The sequence below is a fragment of the Gouania willdenowi genome, chromosome 17, assembly GCF_900634775.1.
Source record: "Gouania willdenowi chromosome 17, fGouWil2.1, whole genome shotgun sequence".
NCBI lineage: Eukaryota > Metazoa > Chordata > Actinopteri > Blenniiformes > Gobiesocidae > Gouania > Gouania willdenowi.
This window is the reverse complement of record NC_041060.1, coordinates 21,557,420-21,576,739: the sequence shown is the minus strand read 5'-3', so window position 1 is coordinate 21,576,739 and position 19,320 is coordinate 21,557,420. Positions and strand designations below refer to the sequence as shown.

General features: G+C 37.4%; 1 protein-coding gene across 1 annotated transcript in view; it reads left to right on the top strand.

Annotated features, from left to right (window-relative positions):
• LOC114478769 (retinal-specific ATP-binding cassette transporter-like) overlaps positions 1-19,320 on the top strand; it is a 74,028-nt gene that overhangs the window by 20,586 nt on the left and 34,122 nt on the right. The window contains exons 13-26 of the mRNA XM_028472026.1: positions 837-1,042; positions 2,688-2,864; positions 4,951-5,173; positions 6,070-6,291; positions 7,230-7,434; positions 7,512-7,604; positions 9,027-9,224; positions 10,019-10,196; positions 10,328-10,459; positions 11,450-11,589; positions 11,659-11,796; positions 12,908-13,089; positions 13,180-13,285; positions 14,603-14,808. Coding sequence (XP_028327827.1) covers positions 837-1,042; positions 2,688-2,864; positions 4,951-5,173; positions 6,070-6,291; positions 7,230-7,434; positions 7,512-7,604; positions 9,027-9,224; positions 10,019-10,196; positions 10,328-10,459; positions 11,450-11,589; positions 11,659-11,796; positions 12,908-13,089; positions 13,180-13,285; positions 14,603-14,808 — 2,406 coding nt within the window. The remainder of the gene's footprint in view (positions 1-836; positions 1,043-2,687; positions 2,865-4,950; positions 5,174-6,069; positions 6,292-7,229; positions 7,435-7,511; positions 7,605-9,026; positions 9,225-10,018; positions 10,197-10,327; positions 10,460-11,449; positions 11,590-11,658; positions 11,797-12,907; positions 13,090-13,179; positions 13,286-14,602; positions 14,809-19,320) is intronic.

The window sequence follows — 19,320 nt, the reverse complement described above, 5'->3', positions numbered from 1 at the left end:
TAAACTTTTTGACATTAAATTATTTCTTTCCCATTAATTTCTATTGGAAATGTAAGCTTTTTCAATGGTAAGGTTAATGCTAACTATTTGGCACTAGCTAGCATTAAATTCGACATAGCTAGCATTAGCACTAACTAACATTAGCTAGCATTAACATTGACATTAGCTAGCATTAGCACTAACTAACATTAGCTAGCATTAACATTAATCTAGCATTAACATTGACAGTAGCTATCATTAGCATTAGCACTAACTAACATTAGCTAGCATTAACATTAGTCTAGCATTATCACCAACAAAGCATTAGCATTCGCCTAGCTTCAGCATTAGATAGCATATGCTGGTGGTAATGCTAATGCTAGCTAATTCTAATGCTAGCTAATGCTAGCAAATTCTAAAGCTAGTTAATGCTAATGCTGATGATAATACTAATGCTGATGTTAATGTTAATGCTGATGATGATGCTAATGTTAGGTAATGCTAATGCTAGTGAATTCTAATGCTAGTTAATGCTAACGCTAAGGCTGATGCTAGTGCTGATGATAATGCTAATGCTAAGGCTGATGCTAGTGCTGATGATAATGCTAATGCTCGCAAATTCTAATGCTAGCTATTATTAATGCTAAGCTAATGCAGTGTAACGATGACCAGCACCTGCTGCAGATGCTAACAATGCCAATTGGAACAATGCAAAAAGTTATCTGGCAAAATTTGGTGAATCTTAATTTTGTGAACTACCCTATTGCTGATGAAGTCTAACTACCTTGTGTCTGCCTAAAATCTACTATTTCATTACTTCTTCTGTCATGAAATCACATGTATATGTCTCTTTGCAGTGCATCGAGCTGGATAAGTTCGTCCCCTACACGGATGAGTCCATGATGAGCCATCAGGCCTTGTACCTGCTCGAGGAGAACAAGTTTTGGGCTGGAATTGTCTTCCAGGACATGTATCCTTGGACCATGAGCGTCCCACCACATGTCACGTACAAGATCCGCATGGACATCGATGCAGTGGAGCGTACCAATAAGATCAAGGACAGGTGTGTGAGGAAGCCGGTGCAGGGTCGATGTTTGGTTTTAGGGAATGAGTTCCAGATGTGTAAAGTCAATCTGTGGCTTGCCTGGAACACTGTGTTAGAACGAATAATTCCAGACCAGGGTTGCCAGATACTGTAATTTGAATACTTTCTCAATCCAAAATGTAGAAAATACACTAAAGCTACTTAGAATCAGTCAAAACATAGCTCATTGTTCACAATTATGAAATCAAACAAACAGTCATTTTCTCTGTTGACTGAAGTATTGTTTGCACTCCCTCACTAGACTAAAGTGACTACAACAGCAGATCCAATGTTACCACAATAAATAAAATCTAAAAAAATCTAAAAAAAAATAATAAATTATCTTTTGCATCAAAGTAGACTTATCTTCAGTCCATATTATTTGGCTTATTATTGTATTGTATTTTAACTCATTAATGGAGATCTACTCTCTGATTGTGGGTGCAACTTCCTGTGTGATAATTATAGATAATTATATGAATGTTTTGTTGGGTTAAGCAGGTGCTTCAGCTATTAATATATCATTGTACATATCAAGTGCCTTTAAAGCACCAACTTCTGCCCCCCGTCTTTTCATAATAAGAATTGTGATTCTAGTTAGACTGATATCAATGATTACACACAACTATATGTAATTATTATATTTTTTTACAAGCTGACAAAAGTCTTTTGAGACTGCTGTGGTTATTGATTAGCCACTTGCTAAATGCTAACTTTTCTATCACACAGGAAGTTATTCCCATCATTACATAGGCCTATACAGTGGGGTCTCAAGGAAAATGTTATCTTTTTTTATTCTTGATGTATTCACTGTTAATAGCGTTGCTGTGTGTGTGGTAGACGTTTGTTTTGGGAAAACTCAGTGTGATTGTTGCAAAGGAAAAATCTCAAAGGAGGAATAGTTTCAAGTTTTATAGTTTTAATCAATATCCCATATGTTTATGTAATATAGTGTATTTGTCTGTGATTATCTATGCTGTCTATAGTCGCCACATAGTCCTGAAGCCTTGGTAGCAGCTATCTGATAGATTCCATTTGTGCTCACTGGTTGATCCAATCAGGACTATTTAAGCCGGCCTGCAGTTGCTACTTGTTCCCATTTTGTTCCTGCTCTAAGAACGAGGCAGTTTACTTGGATTACCTACATTCCTCAAACTGGGGGAACAACCTCCCCAGTGGAGTTCAGTGTGTCTTCCTAATTGTGGGTAATTTGGTTGTTGTGCATTTACTCTTCACCCGGGCTTTTAGCTCTGACATGCACTTTCCTTTCCCTCTGATCTGGCATTCATATGCAGACAGTGTGTCAATACTCCCAGGGGTGAACAAACAGTTACAGCTGTTTATAGCACACAACAGGCTGTAATGAACCCAGCAGGAATCCTGCTTCCATACAACTGAATAATCAGATTGTTCAAGGGCTTTGGCTCAGATTTATCCGCTTAAGTAAATGCTCTGTGCGTAAGTGTGTGTGTGTGTGTGTAAGTGTGTGTATTCAGAGTTTTAGTGACTTTAGCTTCTGGATATTTCTACTGGTTTGTTTTTTTTTTGTTAACTGGATGTTGAAATCTGTTGATAGACACACAGATTCCTCTCATTATCTGTTCATTCTGGTGTTTTCTCTCAGGTACTGGGATCCTGGTCCCAGAGCAGACGCCATTGAGGACCAGAGGTACATCTGGGGAGGTTTTGCTTACCTGCAGGACATGATTGAACATGGAGTCATCAAGCTTCACACAGGCAACGACTGGCCCCTGGGGGTCTACGTTCAACAGATGCCATATCCGTGTTATGTAGATGACCAGTAAGTAGACATGCTTACTGGCATTGATGATCTGATGAACTCATTCATTTTGTGTAAAATACGTACTGTAAGCATTATCAATAAAAAAACATTTTTTTGATGAAAATGCTTACTCGAACAATTGAAATACATCTCAAGCTATGAGTTACAGGAAGACAAACTACACACTGTGTTGTTTGAACTTATTACTATTTAAGATAGAGCCCTTATACCTTATCAGACTCAATCCATCTACAGCTTTCCCCCAACACAGATTTCAAAAATAAAACACCAAGCACTAACCATCATAATGTCCCTTCTATATTGCACATAAAAAAGAACTGAATACTGCTGCAGCAGGAAAATGAGAAAACACCAAGGACTGAAAATAAAAAGATACAATAAAAATAAAGAAACATAATTTATACTATAGTTGCCAAAAACAGCAAAAAACAAACCCACTTAAAATATTGTATTGTATTGAGAACATGATGACATGGAGACCATGGCTCAGGTGGTAGAGGGGTCGTCTTCTGATCCCGAGGTTGGGGGTTTGATCCCTGTCTATGTGTCGAACACTAAGTTGCTCCTATTGGTTAATTAGCACCTTGCATGGTAGCTCAGTCCTACTAGTGTGCATATGTGAGTGTGAACGAGCTGATATTGTGAAGCACTTTGGGACCAGTGTTGGGTTAGTTACTCTGAACTTGTAATATATTTATATTACAAGTTACTGGGATAAAAATGTAATATATTTGTATTACAATTTTGCTGTTTTTTAAAATGTAACTGAGTTACACTACTTTTGAGTTACTTTTGGTCCAAAACATTAATTATATCACACTGATAGGTCTAAGTTTTGTTTCAAATACTGCTGTTTCAGGAGCACAAAGCTCTTTTTTGTTCCCCATAATTTACATCCCAGATAGCACGCATACGTCTCGCCGATGTCGGCCTCAGATCGTGCGTCGGCATTCTACTCCTAATGCGTCATTTTGTGTGTTTTTTTCCCCCCAAATTGGTGATAGCATTTATAAAATGTAGAACTGTAAAATGTCACTTCGATGAAGCTGTTTTGTGCTGGGGCTCTTTTGGCTATGCTGCTGAAAATACATTTATGATCATTAACTGTCTCTCTTTATTTCGACCACACATAATAAACTATTTAGTGGTAGTATATTGTTTTTTGTTGTTGTTGTTGTTGTGATATTGCCATATTCCTATCAGGTTTAAGTAAATACTCGACTATGGATATGAAGATATTTCCACTAATTGAATGATCTGAGCTAAATAAAGGTTAATATAAGCTGTAGAGGCCACGCTGAGCATCTTTAATCCATCGTCCAAACGCTCTCCATAATACGTCTCGCCGATGCAACTTCCTTCACCGTGCCGACGTCGGCGAGATGTACTGTTTGTGTGCTATCAGGGATTTAACTATAATAATCATTTTTTTTCCTCAAATAATTGCAAACAGTGAGAAAACCAAGCAAATATGCACTTCAATTAAATACGCACGTAACTTGAGTTATTTTAATTGTAAGTCGTAATATATTCCCACTTTTCACTTTTGTAATGAGTTACACGACTGAGTTACTTCAAAAAGGAATGCATTACTGTATATATTACAAAAATAACTTGTTATTCCCAACAATATTTGGGACTACCTCACTGGTTATAAAGTCCATTGACCATTTACACGTGTACAACCTAGTAGGGAAACCTCAAACTCTACACCTCAGACAATAACCAAATATCCTTTTTGCCAGATATTGGCAGTTATGTGGATCAGTGATCCTGTCTGATCATGGTACCATGAGCATTTACAACTGTTTATTGTGTAGAAAGGCAATATTACCAGGACCATTTTTGTTAGTCTATTGTAGATGTTAAAAGTTATGAATGAATTACTGTGAGTTATTACCCTAGGTTTTCCTGGGACTGCTGTCTGGTTCTGTCTGATTCTGCTTTCTGCAAAAATCTGATTGTACAAATGAACTTGTATTGATGCATTTCATCAGCCGGGGTTTATTCTGTATATTTATTTTTTCGTTTAATATGTTTGATTGTATTCATGCTATTGCAACTATTTTCCATCTTTCTCCAGTTTTATGATCACCCTGAACAGGGGCTTCCCCATGTTCATGGTGTTGGCCTGGATCTACTCGGTGTCAATGACTGTCAAAAGCATTGTGCTGGAGAAGGAGCTGCGCCTCAAAGAGACCCTGAAAGCCATGGGGGTGGACAATGGGGTCATCTGGTACACGTGGTTCATCGACAGCTTCATCATGATGACAGCCAGCACAGCTATGCTCACCTTCATCATCATGGTGAGAAAGGCCAACTGGGGTGAGAGTGGAACTGGGTACAGGTTGTCAGTGGGTCAGGAGAGCTGGTGGATAGTAGGTGTAACACTGCCCTCTGGTGAAGGAAAATATGATATGTACTGTATTTCTTCATTCATAATGTTTGAATCAGTGCATAAACATAAACATTATCACCAGAGGTGGAAAGAGTAGTGATACATCCTACTCAGGTAGAAGTACTGTTCCCAATTAAATAGTCCTCAAAATAAAAATGACTAGTTACTTTCACCCCCCACATTTATTTTTGATAATAAATCATGTCACGGTTCCCTTGCGTACAGTAAACATCTCTGTGTAAACTTAAAAAGAAAGAGACCAAATCTTGCACAATTGGAACAAAGACATCTGTGTAAAATGTACACTTCTTTTTTAAATACAATAACACCAATTAATTCAATGCAAAACAAAAAAAAAAAAAAAATCAGGCTCTATGTATATATATATATATATATACTGTATACATATATATATATATATATATATATATATATATATATATATATATATATGAATGCTAAAACTAAGAAAATAACCACCATTCAATACTGTTTTGGCTCTTATGTGATGCATTAGATTATTGTCTGGTCATTTCATATTTTTATGTTTCACAATGTCCTTTAATCATATTAAAACAAAAAAATTAAGAATTTAATTAAGAACGGTTGGGTGGAGAAATGGAATGTATTACTTTACTTCTTTTAAGTAAAGTAATACAAAAAAGTAAAATTACTGATTTTGATTGAAATTACTCAAAAAACCCAAAGTGCCCATAAAAGCAACTCAATTACAGTAACATGAGTACATGTAATCTGTTACTTTCACCTCTGCATATCACCTCCTGCATCTCTTTCTCCTCCCAGGGTGGGAAAGTCCTCAACTACAGCGATCCAATCCTGGTCTTCTTCTTTCTGCTCACTTTTACGGTGGCAACCATCATGCAGTGTTTCCTCATGAGCGTCTTTTTTAACAAAGCCAACCTGGCAGCTGCCTGCAGCGGCATCATCTATTTCACCCTCTACCTGCCTCACATCCTCTGCTTCGCCTGGCAGGACCGCATCACCAAGAACATTAAACTGGCTGCTGTAAGTTCAAACCTTTGCTCAGTTAAACACACACAGAGAGGAGCGGCTAGGTGGGCTGGAGGACATCCAACATGTTCTTAAATTCAATGAGACTGTGGCAGTGGTTCTGTCTGACAGATAAGAGGCTGAGGTTGTCTTTGAGATTGACCTGAATGGATGGATTAGACATGAATTTGGAGCACTGGGGGGGGGGGAAAGGTCTACGTTTCTGGATTAAGATGATCTGAATAAGTAAGAATAATCTTTTTAAATGTGCAAACCTTTCCGATGGGCCCAAATGGATCCAGATGGAAGGTTTGGGGTAGGACCAAAACTCATATCTCGATATTTTTTCTCAAAATGCCTATATAAAATATTAATCTGGATATTTTGTACTCAATACAGGCTTACCAAAAAAAGACAATTCTGGGTTAAGTTTGCAGATGAAAAAGGTCACACAAGCATATTTAATAACAAACAGCTGCACAATATGTGCCACTTTAGTCTTTTTCTCCTCTAAGGGACAGCACGTGTGAGTGAGTTCTGTAGTGTGGCTTGTTTTTTTTTTTTTTTCGGAAGGTCTGGGTTAAGACGCATTCTTCAATTCATCTGAATGTGATTTCCATGCTGTACTGAGAAGTAACAAAAGCAGGAACTCCTAAAATGACTATTTGAAATGTGTTAAAATTGTAAAGAAGGGCACTGTTTGCCTGCACTCTATGAATATTAAATACTTGTATACTGTGATTTAGAATGTGTGATTGTATAAATAAAAACAAGTTAAAAAAATATAGATACATCTCAATATAGGAGATATTGTCATTTTCTATATCGCCAAAATAGGAAACTTGATATATCTTGAATCAGCTATCGTTTGGGGGCACATGCAGCATATTTGAAACCCCTGTCCTAAATCTGTGTTTTCCCCTAACTTTTTTTCTAAATGTCTTCATCCTTAGAGCATATTATCTCCCGTGGCCTTCGGCTTTGGCACAGAGTACCTGTCGCGGTATGAGGAGCAGGGTTTGGGTTTGCAGTGGAACAACATCCACACCAGTCCGTTGGAGAAGGACACTTACTCCTTCCTCACTTCCATCCTCATGATGCTCTTGGATGCTGTTCTCTACGCCGTGCTGGCCTGGTATCTGGATAACGTCTTCCCAGGTTTGTGCTGCACCTGTGTTTCTTTATTCTTCTAAGAAGATATCCATCCTTATACGTGTTAATTCCTCCTTTTGCAGGACAATATGGCATTGGCCGCCCATTCTACTTCATATTTCAGCCATCCTACTGGCAGAAAGCAACACTTTCACCCATGAACACGGCTGACCATGGTGAGTCAGCAAAGCCACGCTATCATTGGTTCTTGCCTAACAGGGCATTCTATTGTGTAGAACAGGGGTCATCAACCTTTCTGAAACTGTGAGCTACTTCATAGGTTCTGTATAGGCTGAAGGGCTCCCAGTTTGAAAAGCACTTCTTAAATACTAAATGTTCACGGTTTCACTTTAATTTAAGGGTGAGATAGTAAGGAAGGCTCGCAGTAACTTAAAAATGTAGGAAATGTTCAAGTTTCAACATAAAACACTTTATTTCTCCTAATTTATGCAATTGTAATGCAAAAAAAAACCCCTAACATATGATTAATAGTGCAAAAAAAACCCAAAAAAACCCAAAACCCAACAACATAGGATAATAGTGCAAAATAAAAACCAACATAGGATAATAATGCAAACAAAAAATAAAAACCAACATAGGATAATAGTGCAAAAAATAAAAACCAACATAGGATAATAGTGCAAAAAATAAAAATCAACATAGGATAATAGTGCAAAAAATAAAAACCAACATAGGACAATAGTGCAAAAAATAAAAATCAACATAGGATAATAGTGCAAAAAATAAAAACCAACATAGGACAAAAGTGCAACAACATAGGACAATAGTGCAAAAAATAAAAACCAACATAGGACAATAGTGCAAAAAATAAAAACCAACATAGGATAATAGTGCAAAAAAAAAAAAAACCCTAACATAGGATAATAGTGCTAAAAATAAAAACCAACATAGGATAAAATTGCAAAAAATAAAAACCAACATAGGACAATAGTGCAACAACATAGGACAATAGTGCAAAAAATAAAAACCAACATAGGACAATAGTGCAAAAAATAAAAACCAACATAGGATAATAGTGCAAAAAAAAAAAAAACCCCTAACATAGGATAATAGTGCTAAAAATAAAAACCAACATAGGATAAAATTGCAAAAAATAAAAACCAACATAGGATAAAATTGCAAAAAATAAAAACCAACATAGGATAATAGTGCAAAAAAAAACAAAAACAAAAACAACATAGGATAATAGAGCAAAAAAAAGTAAAACATATAGCATGTAACATTTCTAAAATGTAACAATTATGTCATATTTTACAATATATGATATCATATTACCGGTATATATAACCAAATCTACATCACTTAAAAATATTTGTCACAATGTTTCATTTAAAGATAGTTAGTTTAATACTAAAGCTTTATCAGCAGTATTTAAATTTACTAAGTACTAACCCCCTCACATGGTCCATGCGGGCTACCTGGTGCTCGCCGGCATGGTGTTGGTGATCCCTGGTTTAGAAAATGTTGGAAAACCTAACATTAAACAACACAGAGCTAATTTATACCACATTTAATTTTGAGAGTTTGAATAATTTGTACCAATAAAACAAGTATAACCAACCCCTCTCCTTCTTCAGTTCCTGATAAACCTGAACCAGACAATCAAGAGAAGGATGTCATCAGTGAAGACGCACCAGAGAGGTCAGCGTTCAATGGTTCAGCGAGCAAGAAAGCCTGCAAGCACCAAAGTAAGAGAGACCTTCTGGAGAGGGAAAAGGAGCTGCTGAGACGACTGGATGAAACACCAAACCAAGAAGACGTGCAGCAGGATGAAGGTGAAAGTGACAGATTACAAGTACTCACATTACTGTACTTAGAGTTGTTTTAATGAGTACTTGTACTATTTTGAATATATTTACAAATCAGTAATTTTACTTGTACTTAAGTACGTTTTAAAAGAAGTAAAGACACTAATTACATCTCTACACCCTACCATTACTGAGTAAAATTTTTGTTTTTGTTTTAAAATGATCAACGAACATTGTGAAACTACAAAAAAAGGGAAACAATCAAATACATCACATCATTGCCGACCAACCAGATTAGACATAATGCACCGTGCACCGTTATTTTCTCTGTTCTAGAGTTCATAAATGTATCTATACATACTTTATTTTTAATTTTTAATTGAATTCATTGGTGTTAATTTATTTAAAAAAGAATTGTCCATTTTGACAAATCTTTTATTTTATACAGAGGCCTTTGTAGAAAATAAATTAAGTTTTAATTGTGCAAGATTTGGTCTCTTCCTTTTTAAGTTTATACATGAGATGTTTACTGTATGCAAGGGAACCGTGGCAAGATTTATTACCAAAAATAAACGTAGGGGGGTGAAAGTAAGTAGTAACTTTTACTTTGAGTACTATTTAATTGAGCTACTTTTTACTTTTACTTGAGTATTTTATGTATGACTTACTTGTACCTGTACTTGAGCACAATTTAATCAAGTAGCAGTACTTCTACTGCTACTACAGGAAGGAGTCAGGGGGAAAAAAATCTTGAATCATGTTGATCAAAAGGTGAGGATTCCCTTTAACATGCTCGAGTTGTGTATTTCCTGTACCTGCAGGTCAGCGGTTCTTCGAGCCTGACCCTGTGGGCCTGGTGATGGGCGTCCAGATTCAGGATCTGGTGAAAGTGTATGACGGAAGCTCACGTCCTGCCGTTAACTGCCTCAGCATCAATTTCTACGAGGGACAGATCACTTCGTTCCTCGGACACAACGGTGCTGGAAAAACGACAACGTTGTAAGCAAAGATGACAAAAACCCAAGGAGGGATCAAAACTTCTAATGATAGTCTTTCAAAATAACTGAACGTTTTTGTGTAAATGTTTTCTTTTAGCAGCATATATGTACATGTGTCTGTTTTCCTCTCAGGTCCATCTTGACTGGGCTTTATCCTCCAACGTCAGGCACCGCCTTCATTAACGGACGAGACATCCGAACAGACATAGATGTTATCCGCACCTCTCTGGGAATGTGCCCACAGTACAACATCCTTTTTAAACAGTGAGCCTATTTGTTACTTTTGAAATCGAAAGCGGTTTTCGGAAATGAAAGTATGTTGGTCAGTCTGTTTGTCTGTCTGTGTGTTTGTGTGTTTGTCTGTTTGTCTGTTTGTGTGTTTGTGTGTTTGTCTGTTTGTCTGTTTGTCTGTTTGTCTCTTTGTGTGTTTGTGTGTTTGTCTGTTTGTGTGTTTGTATGTTTGTCTGTTTGTGTGTTTGTGTGTTTGTCTCTTTGTGTGTTTGTGTGTTTGTCTGTTTGTGTGTTTGTATGTTTGTCTGTTGTGTGTTTGTCTGTTTGTCTGTTTGTGTGTTTGTGTGTTTGTCTGTCTGTTTGTGTGTTTGTCTGTTTGTGTGTTTGTCTGTTTGTGTGTTTGTCTGTTTGTGTGTTTGTATGTTTGTCTGTTGTGTGTTTGTCTGTTTGTCTGTTTGTGTGTTTGTGTGTTTGTCTGTCTGTTTGTGTGTTTGTCTGTTTGTGTGTTTGTCTGTTTGTGTGTTTGTTTGTTTGTCTGTGTATTTGTGTGTTTGTCTGTTTGTGTGTTTGTCTGTGTGTTTGTCTGTGTGTTTGTGTGTTTGTCTGTTTGTCTGTTTGTCTCTGTGTGTTTGTCTGTTTGTCTGTGTGTTTGTCTGTTTGTCTGTGTGTTTGTGTGTTTGTCTGTTTGTCTGTGTGTTTGTGTGTTTGTCTCTGTGTGTTTGTCTGTTTGTGTGTTTGTGTGTTTGTCTGTTTGTCTGTGTGTTTGTCTGTCTGTTTGTCTGTGTGTTTGTCTGTTTGTCTGTGTGTTTGTCTGTTTGTGTGTTTGTGTGTTTTTCTGTTTGTCTGTGTGTTTGTGTATTTGTCTGTTTGTCTGTGTGTTTGTGTGTTTGTCTGTTTGTCTCTGTGTGTTTGTCTGTTTGTATGTTTGTGTGTTTGTGTACACGATAACTTGAAAAGTTATCAATGGATTTTGATTTTGCTGTGTGTATATAGCGTGTAACTATACACACTGCTGTGCTCTAGTCTCACCGTTGAGGAGCACATCCTGTTCTATGCGCTGCTGAAGGGTCGCACCCGTGCGGAGGCAGAGATGGAGGTGGAGAACATGTTGGTGGATCTGGGACTTCCTCACAAGAGAGACGACGAGGCTCAGAACCTCTCAGGTGGGCTGCTCCGTCCTCAGTGTGTGAAGCACAGGTGTTCAATGCTTCATCCGTCTGATGTCACCACAGGTGGGATGCAGAGGAAACTGTCCGTCGCCATGGCATTTGTTGGAGGGTCGAAGGTCGTCATCCTCGATGAGCCCACATCAGGGGTGGACCCATATTCCAGGAGATCCATTTGGGACCTCCTGCTGAAATATAGAAGTGGTAAAGGAATATTTGCACTATTATAATAATTATAATAATAATAATAATAATAATAATAATAATAATAATAATAATAATAATAATAATAATAATAATAATAAATCAGTTTTATATAGCGCTTTTCATAGAAAACTCAAAGACTCTTTCTAGGAAACAGAAGGAGTGAAGAAGATGAGTTAGGTAAATGCTTGTGTGTGTCAAGTTTAGCCCTGACATTATGGCCAAAGACTTTGGGGTGTATGTTTATTATTGGATACATTAGGCTGCAACTAAAGATTTTATTTTTATGTTTTAGAAGCAGTAAAATGTATCAGTTCTTATTTTTTTTAGTTTATGTATATGTTATGCTACAAGGATTGCATCTTTACAGAGACACAATTGTGTTTTTGATGTTTTACATATTAAATAAATAACTAAATCAATCAATAAATCAAGTTCCTCACTTCTCAAGCTTCCCTCTATTAAGGTATATTATCCCAGAAACAGAAATGATATTGCATTCTTTTGTAGAAAGATAAATTGTAGAACATACAAAACAATAAAATAAAAACAACAATAATAATAATAATAATAATAATAATAATAATAATAATAATAATAATAATAATAATAATAATAGACAAAAACAAATGTAGATTTGAAAATGATAAATAAGTAGCACCATATTAAAGTAATCGTGTGACAGTCAAACATTCAAGTCTGTACATTGTAGAATTATTTCATGTTTGGACACTGTTTGAGCTCCACATCCAATCCATTTCCTGACCTGGTGTATAAATAGCCAGGTGTGTGTTTAGTGCTCACCTTGAGAACATGACATGAAGCCATTTGTAACCCTGGAGTTACTGGTAAAGTGGAAATATGCATCAATATATTCTAGAGGATAGATAATAATTGTAATTTTCCTGTCAATCTAAATCCCATCAATGAAATTCAAGACAGAGCACTAAATAATATAAAACATCATCGAGGAAAAAAATGGAAAAATGGCTTCAATTCTTGGAAACTGGAGATGTTTTCAAGGTTATACACAAGGCCAACTGTTTGGGAATTATGTGTTCATAATGCACCTACATGGATTCAGATTTTATTGTTTGCTTGCCTTGTTTAGGTCGAACTGTGATCCTGTCCACTCACCACATGGATGAGGCTGATCTGCTCAGCGACCGCATCGCCATCATCTCCAAAGGGCAGCTGCACTGCTCTGGGTCTCCACTCTTTCTCAAAAACTGCTTCGGAGTCGGTTTCTATCTGACTCTTGTTCGCCGAAGGAGGGATCTGAGAAAGAGGGAGGTGAGGGGGAAAAACAACGCTTCATACAGTCTCATCCTGGTCTTTCCTGTTTTAAACTCCACATTTCTTTGTCTTTTCACATCCTTTCAGAATGACTGCGACTGTGCCTTAGACTGCTCTTGTTCCTGCTCTGTCTGCACCAGATACAAAGACCAGTCTCAGAACCAGCTGCAGCATCTGGACAGAGTGCTGGATGGTAATCGTTCATGATGTTGACATATTTTAGCTTTATATTTTACTAAGTTTACCCATCCTTAGGATAATTCACAGCAATATGAACACCTTTAACTAGTGTGTCTGTGTGCCTTTCTTTGTCTTTTCACATTATTGGGAACAAAAAGTTCAACCTTGCTTTAAACATATTAGAGGGTATTTATTTAGAATAAAGATATGTTATTTTTTTTTATTTACCTTGTCTGAACACATTTATCCTGTTATCAACACAGAGGTTAGCAGCTAATGCTAGATATTTGTCTCCTCCACTCTAGCCGTTTTAACTTATACAGATTCAAGATTATAGAGATGTATGCCATTCTGCCACAGTGAAATTACATTATTTTGCCTTGTCAAAACTTTTATACATTAGACATCTTAAGTTTACGGGACTCACAAATATCTTGAAGTCCAGTTTTCACCAGGCAAAATAAAAAAATTTTACATCTGTATAGACGTACCCCACCATATACACATGAATAAAACAACTTTATCTGAGCAGGTGTAAATCTGAAATGACAAGTGTAGATACAAAGAATTACTTAGATATGTCCAGTGTTCATTCTGATTGGCTTGAATTGAATTGCAGATAGGAAAGCTTTGAAATAGAGGTGGGACGGACTGAGGTTGCGATACAATATACGGTAATGGGCTTGCGACAACAATCCGAGATTTTAGGAAATAAGAAAAGACAAGAAAAAAATACAGTTGGGCATACTTACTCTGGTGTTACCTCATCAACTCAATATGAAAACAAAACAATAATAAAAGAATAAAAACAAACCATCACATGTAGTGTGTAGTAGTGGATGGATTGGAAAAAAAAATCTCAATCTTCGCCGTGATACCAATCGTACCGTCGATGATACATCTTGTAACGTTTTAATAATGCAATATCTTGTCACATGATATATACCGCCTCAGCTGTGTTGTTTGGGTGAAAATGGAGAATGCTGAAGCTGCTTAGGTCCAAGACAAGTGAACTACTCAGGCAGCATGAGTTGAGATTGTTTGTGTAACCATTGTAATACATTTTTACAGGCTACAAGGCTACACAGATTCAGTAACTTTTGAAAAGCTTGAAGAAAACCACAAAATAGTCTCTATTTGAAAGAAAAAAAGTGAATCGTCACAAATCTGTATCCACTTGTGTATGTGTGCTTGGTGATATTCCCTTAACTGATCTCTTCAGCTCTGACTATGGACAATCTTCCTTTTTATCTTGTTCCACCTGAGTGTAAGGTCAGATACAAGGCTCCTCACTCCTTTACTACCATGCGTCTTCTTCATTTCCTCCCAGGGGATGTCGACAGCATCACTAATCTCATCCACCACCACGTCCCCGAGGCCAAGCTGATTGAGATGATTGGGCAGGAGCTGACCTATCTGCTGCCCAGCAAAGGCTTCAAACACAGAGCCTACGCTAGTCTGTTCAGAGAGCTGGAGGATACGCTCACCGATATGGGCCTGAGCAGCTTTGGCATTTCTGATACGTCTCTAGAGGAGGTGGGAACATCAGCTCTTTTTTCTTGCCATTTGATTACATGATTGCTAAAACAGGGATCTATAAAAACATTTAGTGATGAGTGGAAAAGCTGTTACGCCACATATGTCTATATTTAGTGACGAATGCTATGAGATTACTTATTGTATTTGGCGTTATAGTTGATTTGAATATCATTAGTGTTTGTCAGGGTTGGGGTCAATTAAGTGACCGTTATTTTTTACAATTACAATTGCAACTAGAATTGCAAGTAGTTATGAAAGGGGGTCAAGCCTTCCCGCTAGTCTCGGCCCCCAGGTTTTGCGGAGCCCATGGAAGTACATCATAAAGGATGGCGGGCTTGGGGCGAGCGTCAGGACACAGGCCAACGTGTCATTTGCAGTTTTGTAATAGTAATGGGCGTGGCCCTGCCCAGGTGATTCAGTGCTATTCAGGAGTGGGTGCGGCCTATGTCAGAAGATGCAACTGTATTTAGGGAACACGTGGATATAATGTTTATGAAGCTGTGATTTAAAATGCACAAGTTACAGGCCAAAATGCATCAATTTTTGTGCAAATCTGATCGACTTTCATATTGCTTGATGTTTCTCTGTTTATAGTGCTATATACTTTTTGGTATGGGTAGTCTGTGTGCTCTGTTATATATACCCTGTAAATTTCACAGCCCTCAATATAATACTTGAGCTGAAATAAATTGTTGTTTATGTTGTAATAAGCCATGCCCACTTTGACGAATCGCGATTAGAACCCAGGGCTATACTTATACCCACCAAATTTGGTAAAAATCTGTCTTGCCATTTAGGAGATATAAATTTCCCATATTTGCAGCGCTCCCTAGTAACCTACATTATTGAAATTTGGCGCATACCCTCACAGTCACATGCCAACCAAGGATCTCAGAATTGGTGTTGTTAGCATTTATTTTGACCGAGATATGCAACAGTTCATGTTTTTATAGCAAGCTATAAAACTTTACTCGTTAATATTATGCACATTATTTGACTGAACAAAATCCTTTACACAACTTTAGATCTGGTCCAATCTGCGTGCCAAGGTTCACGCTGATTGGACAAAACTCAAAGGAGGAGTTTGAAAAGGTAGATTTTTCAGTTTTTGCAATTTAGCGCCAAAAAATTCCAGGCGGAAATGGGCGTGGCCTAGCCCAGCTGATTCAGTGCTATTCAGGAAATCTGTGGCTATGAAGTTTTTGAATGTGCAACATACGGTGTGGGAGTTATAGGCCAAAACATGTTGACCTTGGTTATAGCGGCACCTGCTGGCAGACATATCTGAGTTTTTGCGTGCATGGTAAGCTGGGGGGGTTTGAACCAACCCTCCGCCGCGCCGCCTTTGCCGTGCTGCCGTCACCAAATAGCACCGCCTTCGGCAATCTGTGCTGCCTTTGTCGTGCTGCCTTCGCTGCGCCGCCTTCGCTGTGCCGCCTTTGATGCCCTGCCTCAAGTTCATACAAAAACATAATATAACAGTGAATTTTATACTGTCAATGCATTATTATTGATTTGTTGTATTCTGCGCTATATAAATACAGTTGAATTTAAATTATTGGCAAATATTTACAGGACTTACATAGGGCACTATAAAATACATTTTATTTTTCCAAACTCCATGTTTTTTACTTCTAATTCTGTGTTTTCCACATTGTTATTTTTTATTCTGTTTTTTTTTTTTAAGAAATTTTATCAATCTTTTTCCAGAAAATATTGGTTTTCAACTCCTATGAGTAAACATAATGAATAATATAAAAAAAAACATAATTAAACAGAAATGTATGTCAAAATAAAAGTGTAATTTAAAACCACGTGTAAGCTCCAATTGAAAGGTAGCTATGGATTGTACTGACATGGATTATTCTTACTGCTCCTTTTTAATTATTTATAATCATATGTCATATACCCCGCGACCCTGATAAATGGGAATTGGCGGGTTTGAAGATGGATGAATGGATATGTCATATAAAGATGTATGAATGAGAACAGCATTAATGTCACCATATTTCCCCTCAGGGATCAATGGTTTACTGAATCTGAGCAGTTTTACTGTTGATCAATTTAATTTTAAATTACCTAATTTAAATTATCCTGATGATATTATTCCAGATGATTAGCCAATATAGACACAAGATGCATCAGTTACTTCATCCATCGGGGCCAGAATATTAGAAGCTATCAAGATATCATGAACGTACGATGTTTCAGATTCTACAATCTCTGGAATCAGTCTCGTCCACAAAAACACACTACTTTTTCCCACAGATCTTCTGTAGCACTGATAAGATGATGTTCATATTAAACACTGAGCAAGTGAAGCTGATGGAGGCTGCTCAGCCACTCCCTCCCTGTTTGTAGCTTCACCAGAAACAGATGTAGCTTCACAGACACAAAAGTTCAGCGGGGACTGCTCTGTTCTGTAACTAGGAGTGCGTGATGAGTTGCATAGTTTTTTTTTGGCAGTTTAGTCGGTGTTGCGGGTGGCCGATTCGACATGTTTAGCTCTGGAGTGGGAGGAGTGCAGGGCAGGGGAATTAATGAACGGCTCCTTCCTAATGCTTTGCCAGATTTGTATACACCTTTTTGCGGTGACATTATCATCCTGAACATTTGCCTTAGCAACGCCCTCCACCATTTTAAGAGGGGTTTACATTTGCCTGACAACCGCTATTTACACTATTTACCGCGGACAACACGAAGGTTTTACTCAGTGTTGTACGAATATTTCATCAGATTAGAGCCAAAGGCCAAGCACCGATATGAAGGGAAGTTACATCTGGTTGGTTTGGAATCATGTCCATACCAAGCACCTCAAGGTTCATGGAAAAATGACCCAACGACATGGCCAGATCTCCAATGGTCTGATATTTACGAGTAGCTCATTAACAGCCCTGGCGTCTACACAATGGAGAAGATGAGGACTCACAAAAGCTTGGATGCATATTTTTTTTAAGGTAGGCTTATGTATGTGTTTTTGTGTCTATATAGGCCTGTGTCATTATGATAATTGGCTCGTTATGCGATGTGGCTTTGCTAGGCTAGCGCCGCTAATAATATAATACAGCCTAAATTAAAACATAAATGGGTATATGAAGCACATTTGTTTATTTAATATACTTACAGTTCATATACAAGTCAACGCATTGCATATTTACTGTTAATTAAATGTTGCTTGTCTTCAAGGTAGACATACTAGCCATAAACATGTCAGTCATTACTGAATAAATTACAATTTAAATGTAGGCTAATTCATAATCAATGTCATAAAATCAGTCAGGAAGAAATTAGATTCCAAAAATACACAACCTTCCATTAACGAAATGTCTACTACAAGCATACGACCACTTTGATGTTGGGCTCCATGTAGTTTCATCTACGTTTGTTTGCCTCAGTGCTTGGATCCATAATTTCCATTTGGGCATTATACGATAAAAATCAGCCATACTGCAAAATCTCCACCGTGATATCAGCGGTAAATAGCGGTTGTCAGGCAAATGTTTACCACTCTTAAAATGGCAGCGTGCGTTGCTAAGTTAAGTGCTGACGTCACGCAAAAAGGTGTATTAGACCACCGCGGAGAAATTACGTGTGTGTATGCTAGTTATGAGTGGAACGGATTGACCCTCCAGCGTGCAAGGACAGCCTATGACGACAACCCCCCCCGCCAGAAAAAAAACTAATTGGATCTATACAATTCACATAAATGATCTATTTTGAGTTAAAAATGGTGAATTTCAACGAAAAGCGACTGATTTGAATGTATGGACAGTAACGCAATCACACAATAACTCCGGAAAACCATAATCAGGAATAAATATTTGCTCCCTGGTAAAGATTGTACCTCAAACAACTGGTACAATGATAAACTTGGTGATATTACAGACTGTGAATACAGTACGGGGACACATTCACTCCGTCTCCGGGTCTTAGTATTACCCGTCAGATGAAGCCTGTTCCGTTTGCGATGTCCGCGTGTGTAATAAGTCCATGTGAACGTCTGCATGTTTATGCTTCCATCCATCCACTCTTTTAATTATATCCATGTCTTTTAAGGCTATTATTAAATAAACTAGTTAATAATTAGTTCACTAATATTTACTCTGAAAAATTAAATAGATTCAACAATTATCTGCTTTTTTGCAATCTGTGAAAAAAAAAAAAAAAAAAAAAACTAGACAGAAGAGTAAATTATTTAATAATAATAAGGAAGGCCATACGTCTAAAACCTTTATCACAAACATCACATTTGAATGCTTTCTCTCCTGTGTGGATTCTCAGGTGTCCCTTAAGGGCAGTCTTACAGCTTAAACCTTTTCCACAAACATCACATTTGAACGGTTTCTCTCCTGTGTGGATTGTCATGTGTTGCTTAAGGACATACTTACAACTAAAACCTTTTTCACAAATATCACATTTGAACGGTTTCTCTCCTGTGTGGATTGTCATGTGTTGCTTAAGGACATACTTACAGCTTAAACCTTTTCCACAAACATCACATTTGAACGG